The sequence below is a fragment of the Chionomys nivalis genome, chromosome 7 (genome assembly GCF_950005125.1).
Source record: "Chionomys nivalis chromosome 7, mChiNiv1.1, whole genome shotgun sequence".
In the NCBI taxonomy this organism is placed as follows: Eukaryota; Metazoa; Chordata; class Mammalia; order Rodentia; family Cricetidae; genus Chionomys; species Chionomys nivalis.
In genome coordinates this window covers 39,849,998-39,865,966 of record NC_080092.1, presented here as the reverse complement: position 1 = coordinate 39,865,966, position 15,969 = coordinate 39,849,998, and the positions used below count along the sequence as shown (strand labels likewise).

Sequence of the window (15,969 nt, the reverse complement as noted above, 5' to 3'; positions counted from 1 at the left end):
AGGGGAAGAAGGGCCAAGGCTCCCTGGCAGGATCCAAAGTCCCCAAGACTTGGCTCAAACCCACTCACTAGTCTTATGCCCAGAGAGCCCAGCATCCAGCCTGCCAAAGGGGCAATGGGACTCCCTCCTTCCAGAAACAGCTTAAGTTTTGTAGTTCTGTGCATATGCGTGTACGTACATATAACACACATTCTCTTTCTTCTCTTAGGGAGAATGCAGACTAGGCAATAGGTAAGGTAGTAACTTGAGTAAATGTTTAACAGTCAAATCTCAGCTACTAACTACTACTGCACAACCTTAAGTTAATTTCTGAACCTATTGGAGCTCTGTTTTCTTTTTTCTTTTAAAGATTCATTCTTATTTTTTATGTGCACTGATGTTTTCCTTGCATGTATGTCTGTTATGAAGATATCAGGTCCTCTGGACTGGAGTTACATACAAACAGTTGTGAGCTGCCACATGAGCTCTGGCAAATGAACCCAGGTCCTCTTGAAGAGCAGCCAGGGCTCATAACCACTGAATCATCTTGCCAGTCCGTTTTCTTACAAAAAAGGATCATGCCCAGAACTGGGCCCCACATGACTGTGGTAAAAATGAATGGGATGGAGATTCAGAACTCTGATAAGCATGTAAGAAGTAAGCATATCCCAGCACTTTAACCAGAATCTATAAGGCAACCTTGCCACCCATGCGACAGATCTAATGAGCTAAGACCTAATAGAGGCACAGCAGTTTGGCTAAGTGCTGCTGTATACAACACCCACTGTGAGAAAAAAAGACCTAAGTCAGAACTGGTTTCTCCATGCTTTCTCAGCCTGCTCTAGACCTACTGATGAAAAGTCTTATGCAGCTGGTCAAAACCCACAGTAAGGTCCAGCATGCCATCTAATGTAGGCCAGACTGGCCTCCAAACCTGTTGTGCAGTCAAGGCTGGCCTTAGACTCCTTTCCTTCTCAGCTTCCCCAGTGCTGGAATGAAAACATTCCTCTGATAAAGGTTTCTCTTGCAATATCTCTGGAAAGCAAGAGGGCAGACTCTATACTTTCCAGCTGCCTAGAGTGTTTTAAGGGCACAGAGCTTCACTGGGCCCCCAACTTGATCAGATACTAGAGCAGATGAAGCCAAAGATTGTAGCCACGAGATCTCCAATGGTGGCACACGCCTTTTATTCCAGAACTAGGGAGGCAGAGGTAGGTCTCTGTGAGTTCCAAGGCCAGCCAAGTCTACAGAGTGGAATTCCAGGACACAGATAGGGCCATGCAGAAAAACCCTGTCTCAAAAAAAACAAAAGATTTTCTTTTAAATTATATGTATGGCGGTGTGTGTGTATATGCACTTGTAAGTGCAGTACCCGCAGAGACCAGGAGGACATTAGAGCCACCCCACATGAGTTCTGGGAACAGAACTTAAGTACTCTGAAAGAACGGCAAGTGCTATTAACTAAGTTGAGCCCTCTCTCCAGCCCACACATTTCCTAGGAAAGCAGATCTGCAGGTATAAACAAAGACCTTGCCTACATTCTGCTCTGACAGAAGGCAAAGGAAAATTTTGTATTGAAATCTTACTTGAATACCATGATTTCAAGTCCTGTTTTAGATCAAACAAAACAACCTTCTGGACTGCTTAAAATCCCTAAGAAACAACACAACTAAAAACAACCTTTAACCCTTACCATCTTGGAATTTTGGTTCAATCATTTTCTGGATCATATATGCGACTAGGTATCAAAATGTGTCTGAGGGAACAAGAAATCTCCAGCAAGTAGCTATGCTGTTATTTTCTTCATGTCTACTGCTGACTTGCACGAGTTTGCTGTAGGCCTTTCTGCTTCCATCTTGCTCCCCACCCCATTTTCCACAAACCCGAGGAATCTTTAAGCATTTTGTTGCTGCTTTTCAAGACAGAGTTCCTCTGTGTAGCCCTGGCTGGCCTCATCTTGAACTCAACAACATCTACCTGCCTCTCCCTCACAGCGCTGGGATTAAACCTGTGTGCCACTACCATGCAGTTTATTAACCTGAGGAATCTTAAAGCATGCCACTGCCAGCGTCACTGCTCTCTAGCGTCCACAACAGAATGCAGAGTCCCCTAAACATCTGAGCCCTCCTCTGCTACACAAGCCATCTCTGTCCTTGGAGGAAACTAACTGGGTACAGTTTCTCTGGCTAGAATAATCACTCTGATCATGCCAACACCTTAACAATGTCTGCCCCTAGTCACTGCCCAGTACTTCTCTAGGAAACTGCCTCCAAAGTAGCTGGGATAACAGGACTGCACACACACCCTCAAGATGGCGGTTTCTTTAAGCTGCTATTTTGGGAGGTGATTTGTTAGGCAGGGACAGATAATTGGTAGTTAGTTCACTGCTTCCCTATGGGAATGTAAACAATAAGGCCAGGCTGCTCTCTCTAGTGCCCAGGAGAAGGCCCATGGCCTATCTCTCAGTAGACTGTACAAACCAATGGCTGACTATGTGACTTTTCAACTTGGTGAGAGCCAAGAAGTTCCTGTCACATAAAGGTCAGGTTCAAGACATGGTATCTGTTTGGATAAACCTGAGCACTGTTCTAGTCCACCTCTGTTCTGAGCCGACACTTGGACCCCAGTCCTACGTTCTACATGTTCAGACCAGAAGAGGATATCTCAGTAATGAACCAATCTAACCACACACAGGATGTAAGAATCCTCACATTCCTTCCAAGAAGTGTCTATCTGCTTGCTAAAGTACTCAGCATCTATGGGAGCCCACCCTACCCAGCATGAGCCAGAAGTCTTGACCTAGACCATATACCTAGAGTCCTACTGTCTTAGCCTAGCTCTAGGGAAGAAATCTGGTCCAATCTGAGTAGGAGATTCTCTGAATGAAATCTCGACAATCAGGATCTTAACTTCTGACTCAACTGATACAGTGAAAATTAATCCGAATAGGAAAGAGCCTTGATAGACCTTGTGGTTAACAACTCCCATTCACAGGAAGCTGGAAAGGAAGTGGGGAAGTTCAGTAAGGTTGGTTGCCCAAGTATCTCAGTGAGATGCACAGCTGATCTTCCAATGTCCCTGCCTGTTCCCTTCCCGCCCCCTACATAGAGCACAGGACAGCATTGCCTGGGAGAAGCCTCTGACCAGAGAGAAATGCTCCAAGGAACCTTGGCTCCCTTCCCCAAACAAAAGGACACTGCACAGACTTCTGCCTGGCATTTTTCTTTCCCCTTTCCATTGTGGTAGTTAAGTCCTGCTTAGTCATTCTCACACCTATGAGATGACTGGGGTAGAAGGGGCTTTAAGAGAATGAAACCAGCTGGGTGGTGGCGGCGCATGCCTTTAATCCCAGCGCTCAGAGGCAGAGGCAGGCGGTTCTCTGTGAGTTCGAGACCAGCCTGGTCTACAAGAGCTAGTTCCAGGACAGGCTCCAAAACCACAGAGAAACCCTGTCTCGAAAACCGAGAGAGAGAGAGAGAGAGAGAGAGAGAGAGAGAGAGAGAGAGAGAGAGAATATGAAACCAATGATGTTATTTATACCCAGTCCACAGGAAGGGACAAAGAAGGAAAGGCTAGCTGGGGCTAACACAACAGTTTCCTTGGCAAGCTCATCCATAGCTTTGCTCCAGGGCCTCAGGCAGCAGTGCTCTTGGCATCTCGTCCTCACCACACTCCCTCCCTCTCCCTCAGGAGATTAAGTAGTTCCCTCTGAAGAGTCTTCCAGTTTCATCCAATAACTCCTCAACTATTCTACAAGGCCAGTCTTCAGCTTATACCTTGATCAGAACACAGTCCCACAGGCTTTATGCTAGAAGAAAGTCTGATGAAAGACGAAAACTCAAGGCCCCACATGTAAACAGCTACTAGCCAGTAGTCCCGAGGGGCTGTGCTTTGGTCATCAACTGTCAGTGGCAACACACTTTAACTCCAGACCATGTCCCTCACCCAGTATTCTCAAGTAATTCAGCAAAGTTTTATGAAGCCTTTTCTCTTTAAAGCAAAGTTGGAAATCCCTAAACTTTTAGACACTCTCTCCCCCCCATACACACCCTCATTTGGAGGTGGGTCTCTTCACATAGCCTTGGCTGTCTTGGAACTCACTTCACTATATGTAAACCAAGCCAGCCTGAAACTCACAAAAATCTGCCTGCCTCTGCCTCTTGGGTGTTGGGATTAAAGGTGTGTACGCCACCACACCCAGCGTAATTGCCCCAATTTTAAAATATGGATTATTTCTTTAAATTGTTCTTAAAGCAAATCACTTGAAACCTGCCAGGAGGCCAGACACAAGGATGTAGATGCAAATAGACACTTTGTGACTTGTTTTTATATTTTGAAACAGAATCTCACTATGTGTTTCTGGCTGGCCTGAAGCTCCCTATGTAGACCAGACCATGCTGACCTCAAACTCAGAGACCCATCCATCCATCCGCCTTGGCCTTCCATGGGCTGGGAGGCAATGATTGTGCCCAGCCTTTTGTTTTTGGTGTGGCTTGCAGCCGCAGGTAGCCTGGTTCTTGCTGCAGTATCTCAGGCCGGCCTTAAACTCAGGGCAATATTTCTACCTCCATCTCTAGAACCAGAATTAAAGATGCGTATCACCACACCTAGCCTACCTGTGACTTCTTTCTTTCCAAATAAAAGCCCCACTATGGTGAATTTATCTTGCTTACTATTTAACTGTAAGGGAGGGAGTGGCAGCTAACGGTCTAAAAATTTTCTAAATCAACAAACTAGAACTTTGCCAGTTTATTGCTACAGGTTGCTCAAGAAATCACCATCTAAGCCGGGCGATGGTGGCGCACGCCTTTAATCCCAGCACTCGGGAGGCAGAGGCAGGCGGATCTCTGTGAGTTCGAGACCAGCCTGGTCTACAGAGCTAGTTCCAGGACAGGCTCCAAAGCCACAGAGAAACCCTGTCTCGAAAAACCAAAAAAAAAAAAAAAAAAAAAAAAAAAAAGAAATCACCATCTAAACTATTCAAATGCTACTGGGCAAGGAACTCAGCACCTTCTCTGTTCACTTGGGGACACTGTTCAAAGTCACCAACTAACCAAGCCAAAATCCACCAATGCTTCCCGCAACACCTGCACCAAAACTTAACCATGAAGTCACTGAGATGATAGGACTTAATCCCAAAACAAGGCTGCGTTGCTAATGTCAATAGATCTTTTTGTCACACACAGGACAGGAGAGCTATCTGCAACAAATCCAAAGCTGTGAAAAGACACAAAAGCACTAAATGGACAATTTTACCACAAAGCATCCAGGCTTGTTTTCCACTAAAAACTCCAAGAGCCACAATTTGGCTCAGCACATTTTAGGAGGACTGAATCAGATTGCTGGGACACTCATGCACCTGCACCAACTCCAGCAAGTTGTCTTCTAACCTCCAAACACAGGACGGAAGGCAGGCAGCAGACAAACACGTAAGCACACATATCCACACCCAGAAAGAGAGAGACCACCTCCATTTGGGTTTCTTACAAGGTCCTTAAATCCGCCTCTACAATAAGTCAGTAAAAGGCAGGGTCAGAAAAACTAGCTGGAGGATGTGACATGAATTACCTCCCTTTTAATGCTCAGCTCCAAATCATAGGGATCAAGGGACAGAGGATGCTGGGCCATGAAAAAGAATGGCTTCATCCTCATTGTTAAGCAAAATGAAAGGCCAAATTCAAGACCTCAAGAGTAAAAACCCAGTTTCTGAGCCAGGTTCCTGTGGAGAACTTCCAGACACACTCACTGAAGCCCATCTTCTAGTGGTTCTAGTAGGAGGGTGCTATCTATGGTTTGAATATGCATGTTAAGGGTTGGTCCTCAGCTGGTGGAATAATTTTACCTAAGATTTTAGAACTGTCTTAGGAAAAGTGTAGCCCTAGTTGGACATAGGTTACTGATTATTTGCCCAGTCCTTCCTCACTGTTCCCACGTCCACCAAGAGATGAACAGTCAGTCTCCTCCTCTATATAGTCTTTCTGTTCTATGTTCAACCTGTCTCAGGCCAAAGTAACCCAGCCAGCAGTACAAGAATGAACCCTCTGAAACCCAAAGTCCAAACACCTGATCTAAGTTGTTGTGCCACTGTCATGCTGTAGCACAGCAGCCTAACCAGTGAAGGACCCTGTAATGGAGTATTCCATCTCTGCATTCCCTTCCAATTTTAATAATCTCCATTCTCTTCAAAGAGGAGGAGGAAAATCAAATGCCAGGGCACACCTACCATAACAAAGCCTACCTCCTTAGGTAAGCCTTTTCAGGAAGGTACTTAGTAGCCGGTCTAGGAAAATGCAAACGTCTTGTTCCTGAGCACAGGTGTTAATTCAGCGGAATTCAGACACGCAGGAAAATGTACCTGGAAAAGTTCAGGGCTGTGCTGCAAAGTGACTGAGGGGCAGTGTAACATGGGGGCTCCTTTTTGTAACCTGGAAATTCTATCCCAAAAGATCAGATATGAAAACCCAAACCATTTATCTTAATGTAAGAGGTTATCACCTTGTAAAAGGAAAAATCTGACCACATCACTTTTCACTCAAAATCCCCTAAAGTTCCCCATGGTCCTCTACTTAAATTGGAACTTGGCACTCCTATAAAGCAGGACTGCCCACCTTTCTAGTAGCTGGCTACACTCCAACCACAAGAACTCAGTTCCCGAGCCCCACCCTGCTCTCAACCAAAAACGAAGTGACCAAAGGCTCTTCTCAGTAGCCACTCACCCTTTCTATGCCAGTTCAACCCTGCTCCCCAGCAACTCTGAGCTGAACTCCACTGGATGTCCCTGCTACATCACATGCACTCTTCCCACATGGCATTTTCTTGCACAATGAACTCTGGGTACATGTCCTCCTATCCACTATAGTATACTCAACACTTCATACACTTGAAGTTTATTTACTTGCTCATCAGTGTGTGTTCATTGCCCACTACAACTTAGCAGCCTTAGCTAAAGCGCTGGGGACACCTTGACCAAGTAGAGACAAAGCTAAAAAGGACAAAGCAGAGTCAGAGGAATGGGATACAGACCAGGGCCAGGGTTTCTAGACTATGCAGGGTGGTCTGGGAAGGCCTCATCATGACAACAATCCAGAGACAGAGCATTCCAGAACCAAAAGCATGTCAAACACTCTCCAACACTGCTGGGAAGGAAGAAAATGGTGCTTGGAGCATACTGGGTGGGGGACCCAAGTCAGGAAATCTTAGGATGGACTAAGGACTCCTGTTCTGAGAAGCTATCAGAGGGTTCTAAGCAGGAGTAACAGGAGACAGTTAAAGAGGCTGATGGGGCAACCTAAGAGAGAGATGATTCCAGTTCATACACTCAACAGAGTGGAAAGAAATATCTAGACCTGAGGCCAGGCAGTGGTGGCGCATGCCTTTAATCCCAGTGCTCAGGAGGCAGAGACAGGCGGATCTCTGTGAGTTCAAGGCCAGCCTGGTTTACAGAGCTAGTTCCAAGACAGACTAGACTCCAAAAGCTATAAGAGAACATACAGTGAATCAGATGTGCTTTGACAAACACAAGAGAGTGCAGGATGGCCTTAAGTTTCTCTGCACACTTAGGATAGTTGCTCAATCTCTTATGAGCCTGTTCTTCATATGGGAATTAGGGTAGCAGCACCTGTTGAGACTACATGGTGACTTCAAACAGAAAAATTATGCAGGTTGGCTATTGTAGGATGCAGGAGCCTCTGGTGGTCAATAGCTCTGTGTGCTCATAGTACCCTAGACTAAGATGAAGATGCTCACCACCTGGCCAGTTTTACATATTTCATCAGAAGGCCCTCTCCTGAGTTCAGTCAAAAGACAAAGGTGTCAGTCACATCAAGCCTGTCCTTGTTATTTCATAGAAAACCCGCAGGGCGATATCTCAGGTCACCAGCCACAGAAGGCTGGCCATCTCGAAACTCAACAACTCCTGGCTACTCACCCTCATTTAAGAAAGGCACGGAATACCCCCATCCTCAAGTCCTCAATTTCCACAAATCTGGTTGTGGAATGCATCTTCTGGCTGTGTGCCAATTACGCCTATGTAAGATGTTGATTCTCAGAATCTAGGAAGCACTGCATGAGTCCAAAGTGCATAAGGAATGAAGAGGCTAGGCAAGCTAGGGAAGGTATGGAAGATTCTGCCCAGTGGTGGTGGTGCACGCCCTTAATCCCAATACTCGGGTGGGAGAGGCAAGCGGATCTTTGTGAGTTCAAGGCTAGCCTGGTCTACAAGAGCAAGTTCCAGGACAGATTCCAAAGGTACAGGGAAACCTTGTCTTGAAGAAGAAAAGAAAGAAGAAAAAAAGGCTCTGCCCAGGTTCTACTTTAAATTTCCTCAGCTTCTTCCTTCACTTCATTAGTTGTTATCAAAACCTCAATCCCAAGAGATTAAGGTCATTCTCGCTCCTGGCCACTTCTCTGAGATCATCCTGGGCCAGCCAACAGAGGTCTGTGAGCCTTGACTGAAGAAACCCTTCCAGAGCCAACCAACACCTAATTACCCCTCTGAGCTCCTCTTGGATTTTGTGAACAGGGGCACTCCCAAATCTGCCAAGCTCCATTTAAGAGGGCTTTGTGGTTTGAGGCACTGCTCCTTCTCTCTCTGCTTGTTTCCCAGAGAAGACTGGAAGCTGAGTAACAGCATAAAATACTGACTCTGGCTTGGGACCCACTGCAGATCCAGATAAAAATCTGCAAAGAGTCTCTCAGGAGGTTCACAGTAAAGAGTTGTCCCTACCCCATCCTCAAAAGCCAGAGCCATCTCCCAATCATCTGTCCTTGCTGGGCAGGTAGCTTGAAGGCTGCTCCCCTCCCCTGCAATGAATCCTAAAAGTGCCTTCCTTCTTCAGAAGAAAAAGTGACACAAGCCAGGGTGAAAAGGTCTTAAGCCTCACGCAAACTGTTCTTGGTGTTCATTTGCAAAAACAACCAAACTCAAAACAAGGGAATGTCCATATGACCTCAACCAAACAGGATAACCTAATATAATCTACAATGATCAAATCTGCCATTTGTTATCAAAAGGACTTGTGTTTGTTTGCTTCAGACAGCCCAAGCTGACCTAGAACTCATACTGCCTCAGTATCCCTGTGATGGGAGCACAGACTTGAGCCACCATACCCTACTTCAAAACATCTCATGGAGCCGGGAGGTGGTGGCGCACGCCTTTAATCCCAGCCCTTGGGAGGCAGGGGCAGGTGGATCTCTGTGAGTTCGAGACCAGCCTGGTCTACAAGAGCTAGTTCCAGGACAGGCTCCAAAACCACAGAGAAACCCTGTCTCGAAAAAAACAAAAAAACAAAAACAAAAAAAAAAACAAAAAAACAACAAAAAAAATCTCATGGCCCAGTTTGTTCAAATGAAAATCTAGACAAGATTCACCACAATGCATGATGGGACTTCAACCTTTTCATCTTTAACAGCCTCCTTCTGAAAGTCCACCTCTTTACTGATAAAAAAAATCATTTGTTTAACAGACTTTCTTGTTTAGCACTGGATAAACTTGAGTGGCCACACTTTAATCCCAGCACTTGGGAGATGGGGTGTTAGAACGGGAACTTCAAGGTCATCCTATTTTTTTCTATGCATTGGGGTGGGAGGTGTCTCATAATAGGTACTGTTATGAGGTTTCTATCACCATACAGTAAGGCCAATCACTCCACCAACCTCAGTTCATGAACCCAAGAGTCTCTAGCCTTCACAGGGCTTGGAGTCAAGACCTGAGTTCCCCATCACATTGGTAGATTTGAGGAAACATGCACTTTAAAAACTCTGCTTCAGTTTTGTTTTGGTGAGGAGTGGATTCAGGGTTCTAGCAGGGAGAACAGTTTTAACACTAGAACCTTAAAAACATTTAGGTTTAATCTAAATGCATAGAAGAAACAAGACAAGAGACCATAGGTTATGTGACTGGGTCTCAATCGAAAGCAGGATAAGTACATGATGAAAACTATCACAAGTGTATATACTTATTTTATTTATAAATGTGTGATCAGAGTACAACTTGCAGGTATCAACTATGTGAGTCCCGAGGATCCAACTCAAGCCATAAGGATTAGTAGAAGGTGCTAGGTGCCGTTATCTGCTGAGCAATTTCACTGACCCCACAAATATAATTTTAAACTGTGTTTACTATATGCAACACTTACGGGTTTCCACTGTGCCCTGCACATGTGCTAAGAGCTTTTTAAACATTTGCCACCTTCAATTCTTTTTTTTTTTTTTTTTTTTTTTTTTTTTGGTTTTTTTGAGACAGGGTTTCTCTGTGGTTTTGGAGCCTGTCCTGGAACTAGCTCTTGTAGACCAGGCTGGCCTCGAACTCACAGAGATCCGCCTGCCTCTGCCTCCCGAGTGCTGGGATTAAAGGCGTGCGCCACCACCGCCCGGCACCTTCAATTCTTAAAACGCTCCTTTAGGAGTAAATTATTAGTGACTCAGAGAAGTGCACAATGCCAAGATTACCTACCCAGCAAGTTAAAAATGCAGCTAGGAACCGAAAGTGTAAACCCAGTTTCCAGAGCCAGAGTCTGAAGACTTAAATGATGCTGTAAGGTACTAGGGACAGCAGGGACAGCAAGGACAGAGCAGGACCCACCTTGAGTTAGCTGGCTTTGGAACCCTGACTCTGCAATCATCAGTTCCTTTTCAGAGCCTCATACAAAACAAAGGAAGCAGCTAAGTCTCAGACTCTATCCCCAGCTCAGGTACAAGCTTTCTCAGTTATAACCAGTGAGAGGCAGACAGACAACAAACTCACACAAGCTGCTTCCTGTACAAGGGAGAGCGTGGATGAGTGATCCCCAGGGTCTTGGAGATGCAAATTAACTAAAGCTTGCAGTGAATAAAAATTTGATTTCCAGCACTTGGGAGGCAGAGGCAGGAGGACCTCATTCGTGTTCAAGGTCATCCTGGTCTACAAAGTAAATTCCCGGACAGCCAGGACTACACTATCTTGAAAAACAAACAAACAACAATAAAAGTAGTCATTTCCTTGAGGGACTGGCCAACCTTTAAGACTCTCCTTACTAGTCAGGTGCAGTGGGGGCACACCTTTAATTCCAGCAGGTCTCCAAATCCAGGCCCACCTGGTTTACAAAGTGAGTTCCAGGACAGCCAGGGCTGTTACAGAGAGAAAAGAGGAAGGGAGAGATACCGTGGGCTGGCAAAATGGCTCAGCAGGTAAAAGCACTTGCAAACTAGCATGACAATCTGAATTTAGCCCTCAGGACCCATATATGGTGGAAGGAGAGGAAAGACTCCTGTAAGATGTCCTGACCTCCATGCCAGCACCCCATCACACAAGCTTTTTTTTTTTTTTTTTTTTTTTTAAAAAAAAAGCTCTTCACACTCGGGAGGCAGAGGCAGGCGGATCTCTGAGAGTTCGAGGCCAGCCTGGTCCACAGAGCTAGTTCCAGGACGGGCACCAAAGCTACAGAGAAACCCTGTCTCGAAAAACCAAAAAAAAAAAAAAAAAGCTGTTCATACATATTCTTTGTATTCAAAAACAAGAAAGGGTAAAAATGTTCGTGAATTTTTATTACAAGGGTGTATCAACTCACTGAGTCAAAAGTTATTTTATTTTATTTTTTTTTAAAGATAGTGTCTCCGTTGATCCCAGCACTCAGGAGGCAAGCCGAACACCAGAGTTCAAGGCCAGCCTGGTCTACAGAGTTTCAAGACAGCCTCTAAAGCTACAGAGAAACCCTAGCTCGGAAAAATCAAAAATGTTGCCAGAAGCTTGCTCTGAACGGTCAGTCAGCCATCCTTCTGTCGGATGAGGGATGATAGGTGCAAACCACCATGCCCAGTTCAAAGGTTAACCTTAAAGCAATCTGTGTTTCTTGTGGGGGTGCTAAGCTATACACAAAAACAAAACATGTGCATCTTTGACTGCTTTCTTTCTTTTTGGTTTTTCAAAACAGGGTTTCTCTGGCTTTGGAGCCTGTCCTGGAACTAGCTCTTATAGACCAGGCTGGCCTCGAACTCAGAGATCCGCCTGCCTTTGCCTCCCAGAGTGCTGGGATTAAAGGCTTGCGCCGCGGCCACCACCACCACCCAGCAACTGCTTTCTTTTCACAAGTAAACAAGTTAAAAAAAAAAAAAAAAGTAAAAATAAATATGGAGATCCAGATAAAAGTTCCTGAGGTCCTATAATCCCCCAGGCACTAACTAAGCCAATGGTTCTGAACCTGTGGGTCATGACCCCTTTGGGGATCAACAAACCCTTACACATGGGTACCTTTAGACCACTGGAAAGCATAGATAATTACATTACAACTCATAACAGTAATAAAATTCCAGTAATGAAGTAACAACGAAAATAGTTTTATGGGTGGGGGGTCACCACATCATGAGGAACTCTATTAAACGGAGGAACTCAGCATTAGAAGGCTGAGAACCACTGCTCTAGACTAAATCACGCACAGGTGTCAGTTATCAGTGAATGTTCACTACTACTCTTTGAGGAAGGTACATCATAAATTAACCTGTTGTACAAATGGGGAAGGTGAGACAGACACACTGCTAACAAGGGGTACAGATAGCACTGTGAACACGTGCAGTCTGAGCACCAAACCTACCTCTTCCCACACAGGCACTCTACAGACTCAGAGGGTGTGTGGCTTGAATAAGGGTAAAAGAATGTAAATAATACTGTTAGGAAGGGTGTCCAAAAGGACAAATCCCAAAATTTAAAATTACAAACCCGCTGCACACCCTTAATCACAGCACTGAGGAGGCAGAGGCAGGTATTTCTCTGTGAGTTCAAGGCCATCTTGGTCTACAAAGTCCCAGGATAGCCAGGGCAGTTACAGAGAAACCAGTCTCAAAAACAACAAAAACTACAAACTTAAGCCAGGTATGGTGTTATACACCTGCAATCTCATGAATGGGAAAGCAGAGGCAGGAGAATAAGGTGGTCAGGACCACCTTTGATTAAATAAGTATTATGCCACCTTAGGCTATATTAAGACCATGCCCTCACCCATCCCTCCAAAAAACTACAAACCTAGGACTTGAAAGTTTAAACCAGATTGAGAACTCCACATGGGAGGAAAGAAATGGTAAAACATTTTATTACTAGTACTGCTTGTGTCTCTGAAGAACTAAAACATCAGTATCTGAGCCAAAAGGAAGCTAAAAATAGGCATTTGCAGCAAGCTTTGAAAAGCTTAGCTTGCTTATGAGACACTCATTTCTGTAGAACATATGCATCACAGAACACAAAAATCCCAAGACCACACAGTCACTCCACTAGTGTCCAGTCCGCAAATAAAACCAGGGCTGAAAAAGGACCTACAGATCCCATTGGCTGACGAAATAAGGGGACGACCAAACCTTACCCGCAGACAACCCAATCACAGAATTCACTCTACAACGAACGGATCAAGACCTTAACAATCTTAAACTCAGAAGCTACTGGATTAATTCCGGTAGTCTGCCAAGAGACTATTTCAAAGATCCTAAGCAAACTGGTAGTCACTCTCTTGTTTTAAGATTCCCCCAAAAAATAACAAACAAAACCAGGACAGGCCCGGGGTGGTGGTGCACGCCTTTAATCCCAGCACTCGTGAGGCAAAAGCGGGCGGAACTCAAGTGAGTTCAAGGCCAGCAAGGCACACAGAGCAAGTTCCAGGACGGAACTACGTGAAAAACTCAGTCTCAAAAAGCCAAAATAATAAACTATATAAAAAGGAACAGAACTTATCTACCCTACATAGAATTTGTCCTTTGGTCACTTAAATCGTGTCTGGCTTTATCCGGAGGGAAAGTTGAGATGCCAGTCAAGCTGTCTTCTTCCCACGATCAATAACCCCAGTGACGCAAGCTATCAAGGGCCTTTGGCTTTACACAAAATGCCAGCTCAGGCACCCAATCCTGCCTGATGTCACAGCTGATTTAAAACCCACAAGGCAGGTTCACCAGTAGCTAAGAGCGGCGGCCTGAGTGAACAGCCTCATTTAAACTTCTGAGGAGCGCGGCTCCCTAGAGGATGATTATACCTCTGGGTTTAAAGAGGGGCAGGACCAAAGAGCGTCTTAAAACTTGTTTCCCCCACTCTGTGGGTGGAGAGCGAGGATCTGAAAGAAAATGGAGGTTTCAGCACTGCCCCTTGCATAAGAGGATTCTGGAAGGGAAGGAGAGGAAGAGAACACTAGTACTACAACACCCCCCCACCCCATGTGCCCTCCTCCTAATGAAGCAACCCTAAGAGAAATCGAAAGGGCAACCAACGTGCTGCTGAAGATGGGCTTATGCTGAGTTCCCCCAGGGATAGACCTGCACTTTCCTGAACTCTGGAACCTGAAAGCGGCTATCTCCGACTTCCTCGTTGCCCACGGTGTAAGGGAGTTTAAAAAAAAAATAAAGTATTGGAACTCGGACGGTCAAACTCCACGGTCACGCTCACTACGAGGCACCCGAGAACACACAGGAGGAAATCCTCTGTACCCCTAAGTCTGTACCCGAGGCGCGTGCCCGTCGTTGACCAAGCCGATCGCCCTCGGTTGGGATTCCCTAGTCACCTCCCGTCCTGACTCGGAGGGGGAGGGGAGCCCCGCGCGCAGCCCAGGCCGGCGAGCGCAGCGAACAGCCCCGGCGCGGCGCATGGCGCCCAACTGTCACCCGCCCGCCCCGCACCGGCCCGGCCACTCCTTCGCCACCACACACGCCCCTCGCGTCGCCGCAGGCCGCCACCGGCTCCGACGCACGCCGGAGCCCGCACTCCCCACGCCTCACCCGGCACCCAGAGGCGCAAAGTTGCTAAGTTCAAAGCCGGGCCCCGCTCAGAGCCGTGACACATGTTTACTGAACACGCACTCCCGGGGTGGCAGCACGCATAGGGAACACAGGGCACACCGGGAGCACACCGAGCGACCCCGCCCGGCCCGGTCCAGCCAGCTAGGCCCGAGGCGCGCCGTTGCCACCAACCGCTGCTGCCCCGGCAGCCCCGCTCCGAGGGAAACGCCCGCGTCACCGCGCGGGCCAATGCCGCGACGAGTAGACCCACCTGGAGGCGGCTGTCCGTTCACCGCGGCCGGCGGCGGCGCGTGCTTCGTCCACGGGTTCACCTTGGGCGGCGGCGCCTCCACGAAGTCACGCCGGCCGCCGTCCTCGCCGTCGCTTCCCGCTGGGGCTTCGGCGGCTGCGGGTGGCCGCGGGCTCTCGCGCTCCGCGCCGTCGCGGCTGGGCCTGGCGCAGGCGGGCCTTGGCCTGCGGACGCTGCCGTCGGGCTCGCCGCCGCCGTCGCTCTGGCCCGGCTCGACCTGGGCGTCAGGCACGGGCTTCTTCCTCGCCAGGCCGTGCTCGTCGGCCTGCAGCAGAGCGGCACCCGCCGGCAGCAGCGGCTCTACCTGAGTGGCCATCTGCGCGGAGCGGCCGGGCGCGCCGCGGGCCCCGCTCGAGGCCGCTGGCGGGGCGCCGGGGCCCGGGCCGCGCGGGCGCGGGGCGGCGCGGGCGAACGCGGAGCGGCGCGCCGGGCAGCAGAGGGCTCCGGCGCGCCTAGCTGGCCTAGCTGGTCTCGGTCCCCGGCCTGCGTCCCCCCGCCCCCGGCCCGGGGCGGCTCGGGGGGCTGCAGCGGTGCGGACGGCCTGGGGGGGAGCGGCGCGGAGAGCCGAGCCAGACCACGCGATCCGCGGCGGGCGGCGGGCGGGCGCGCGCCTCGGGACGCGGCGCGCGAGGGGCGGGGACGGCGCGGCGGCAGGCGGGCGCGCGCACGGCGGAAGACCCCGCCCCGTCCCCGCCCCCCGGCGTCCATTCCTGCGGCGCGGCAAGCAGACGGGGGCGAGCACGTGCCTGATGCAACTCGGGAGGGGGTGTGGGGGAGGAGCCTTAAAGGGCCAGCACCCAAGAACTACCGCAGGTGGAGCACATGGGGCCTGGCCACGCGGCCAGACGGCCTGACAACGCTGGCGACGTGGGTTGCGGGACTCCAGGGAAGGGGTCTTTTAATGTGTCGGTCCTGACTTGGCAAATGCTGCAAAGGGTTCTATGACTGCCTCCTGT

At 48.3% G+C, this 15,969-nt stretch overlaps 1 protein-coding gene across 1 annotated transcript in view; it reads right to left on the bottom strand.

The window, feature by feature from the left end:
* Larp1 (La ribonucleoprotein 1, translational regulator) overlaps positions 1-15,613 on the bottom strand; it is a 49,833-nt gene extending 34,220 nt beyond the window's left edge. The window contains exon 1 of the mRNA XM_057774117.1: positions 14,975-15,613. Coding sequence (XP_057630100.1) covers positions 14,975-15,329 — 355 coding nt within the window. The 5' untranslated portion in view covers positions 15,330-15,613. The remainder of the gene's footprint in view (positions 1-14,974) is intronic.
* Between the last annotated feature and the right edge of the window lie 356 nt (positions 15,614-15,969).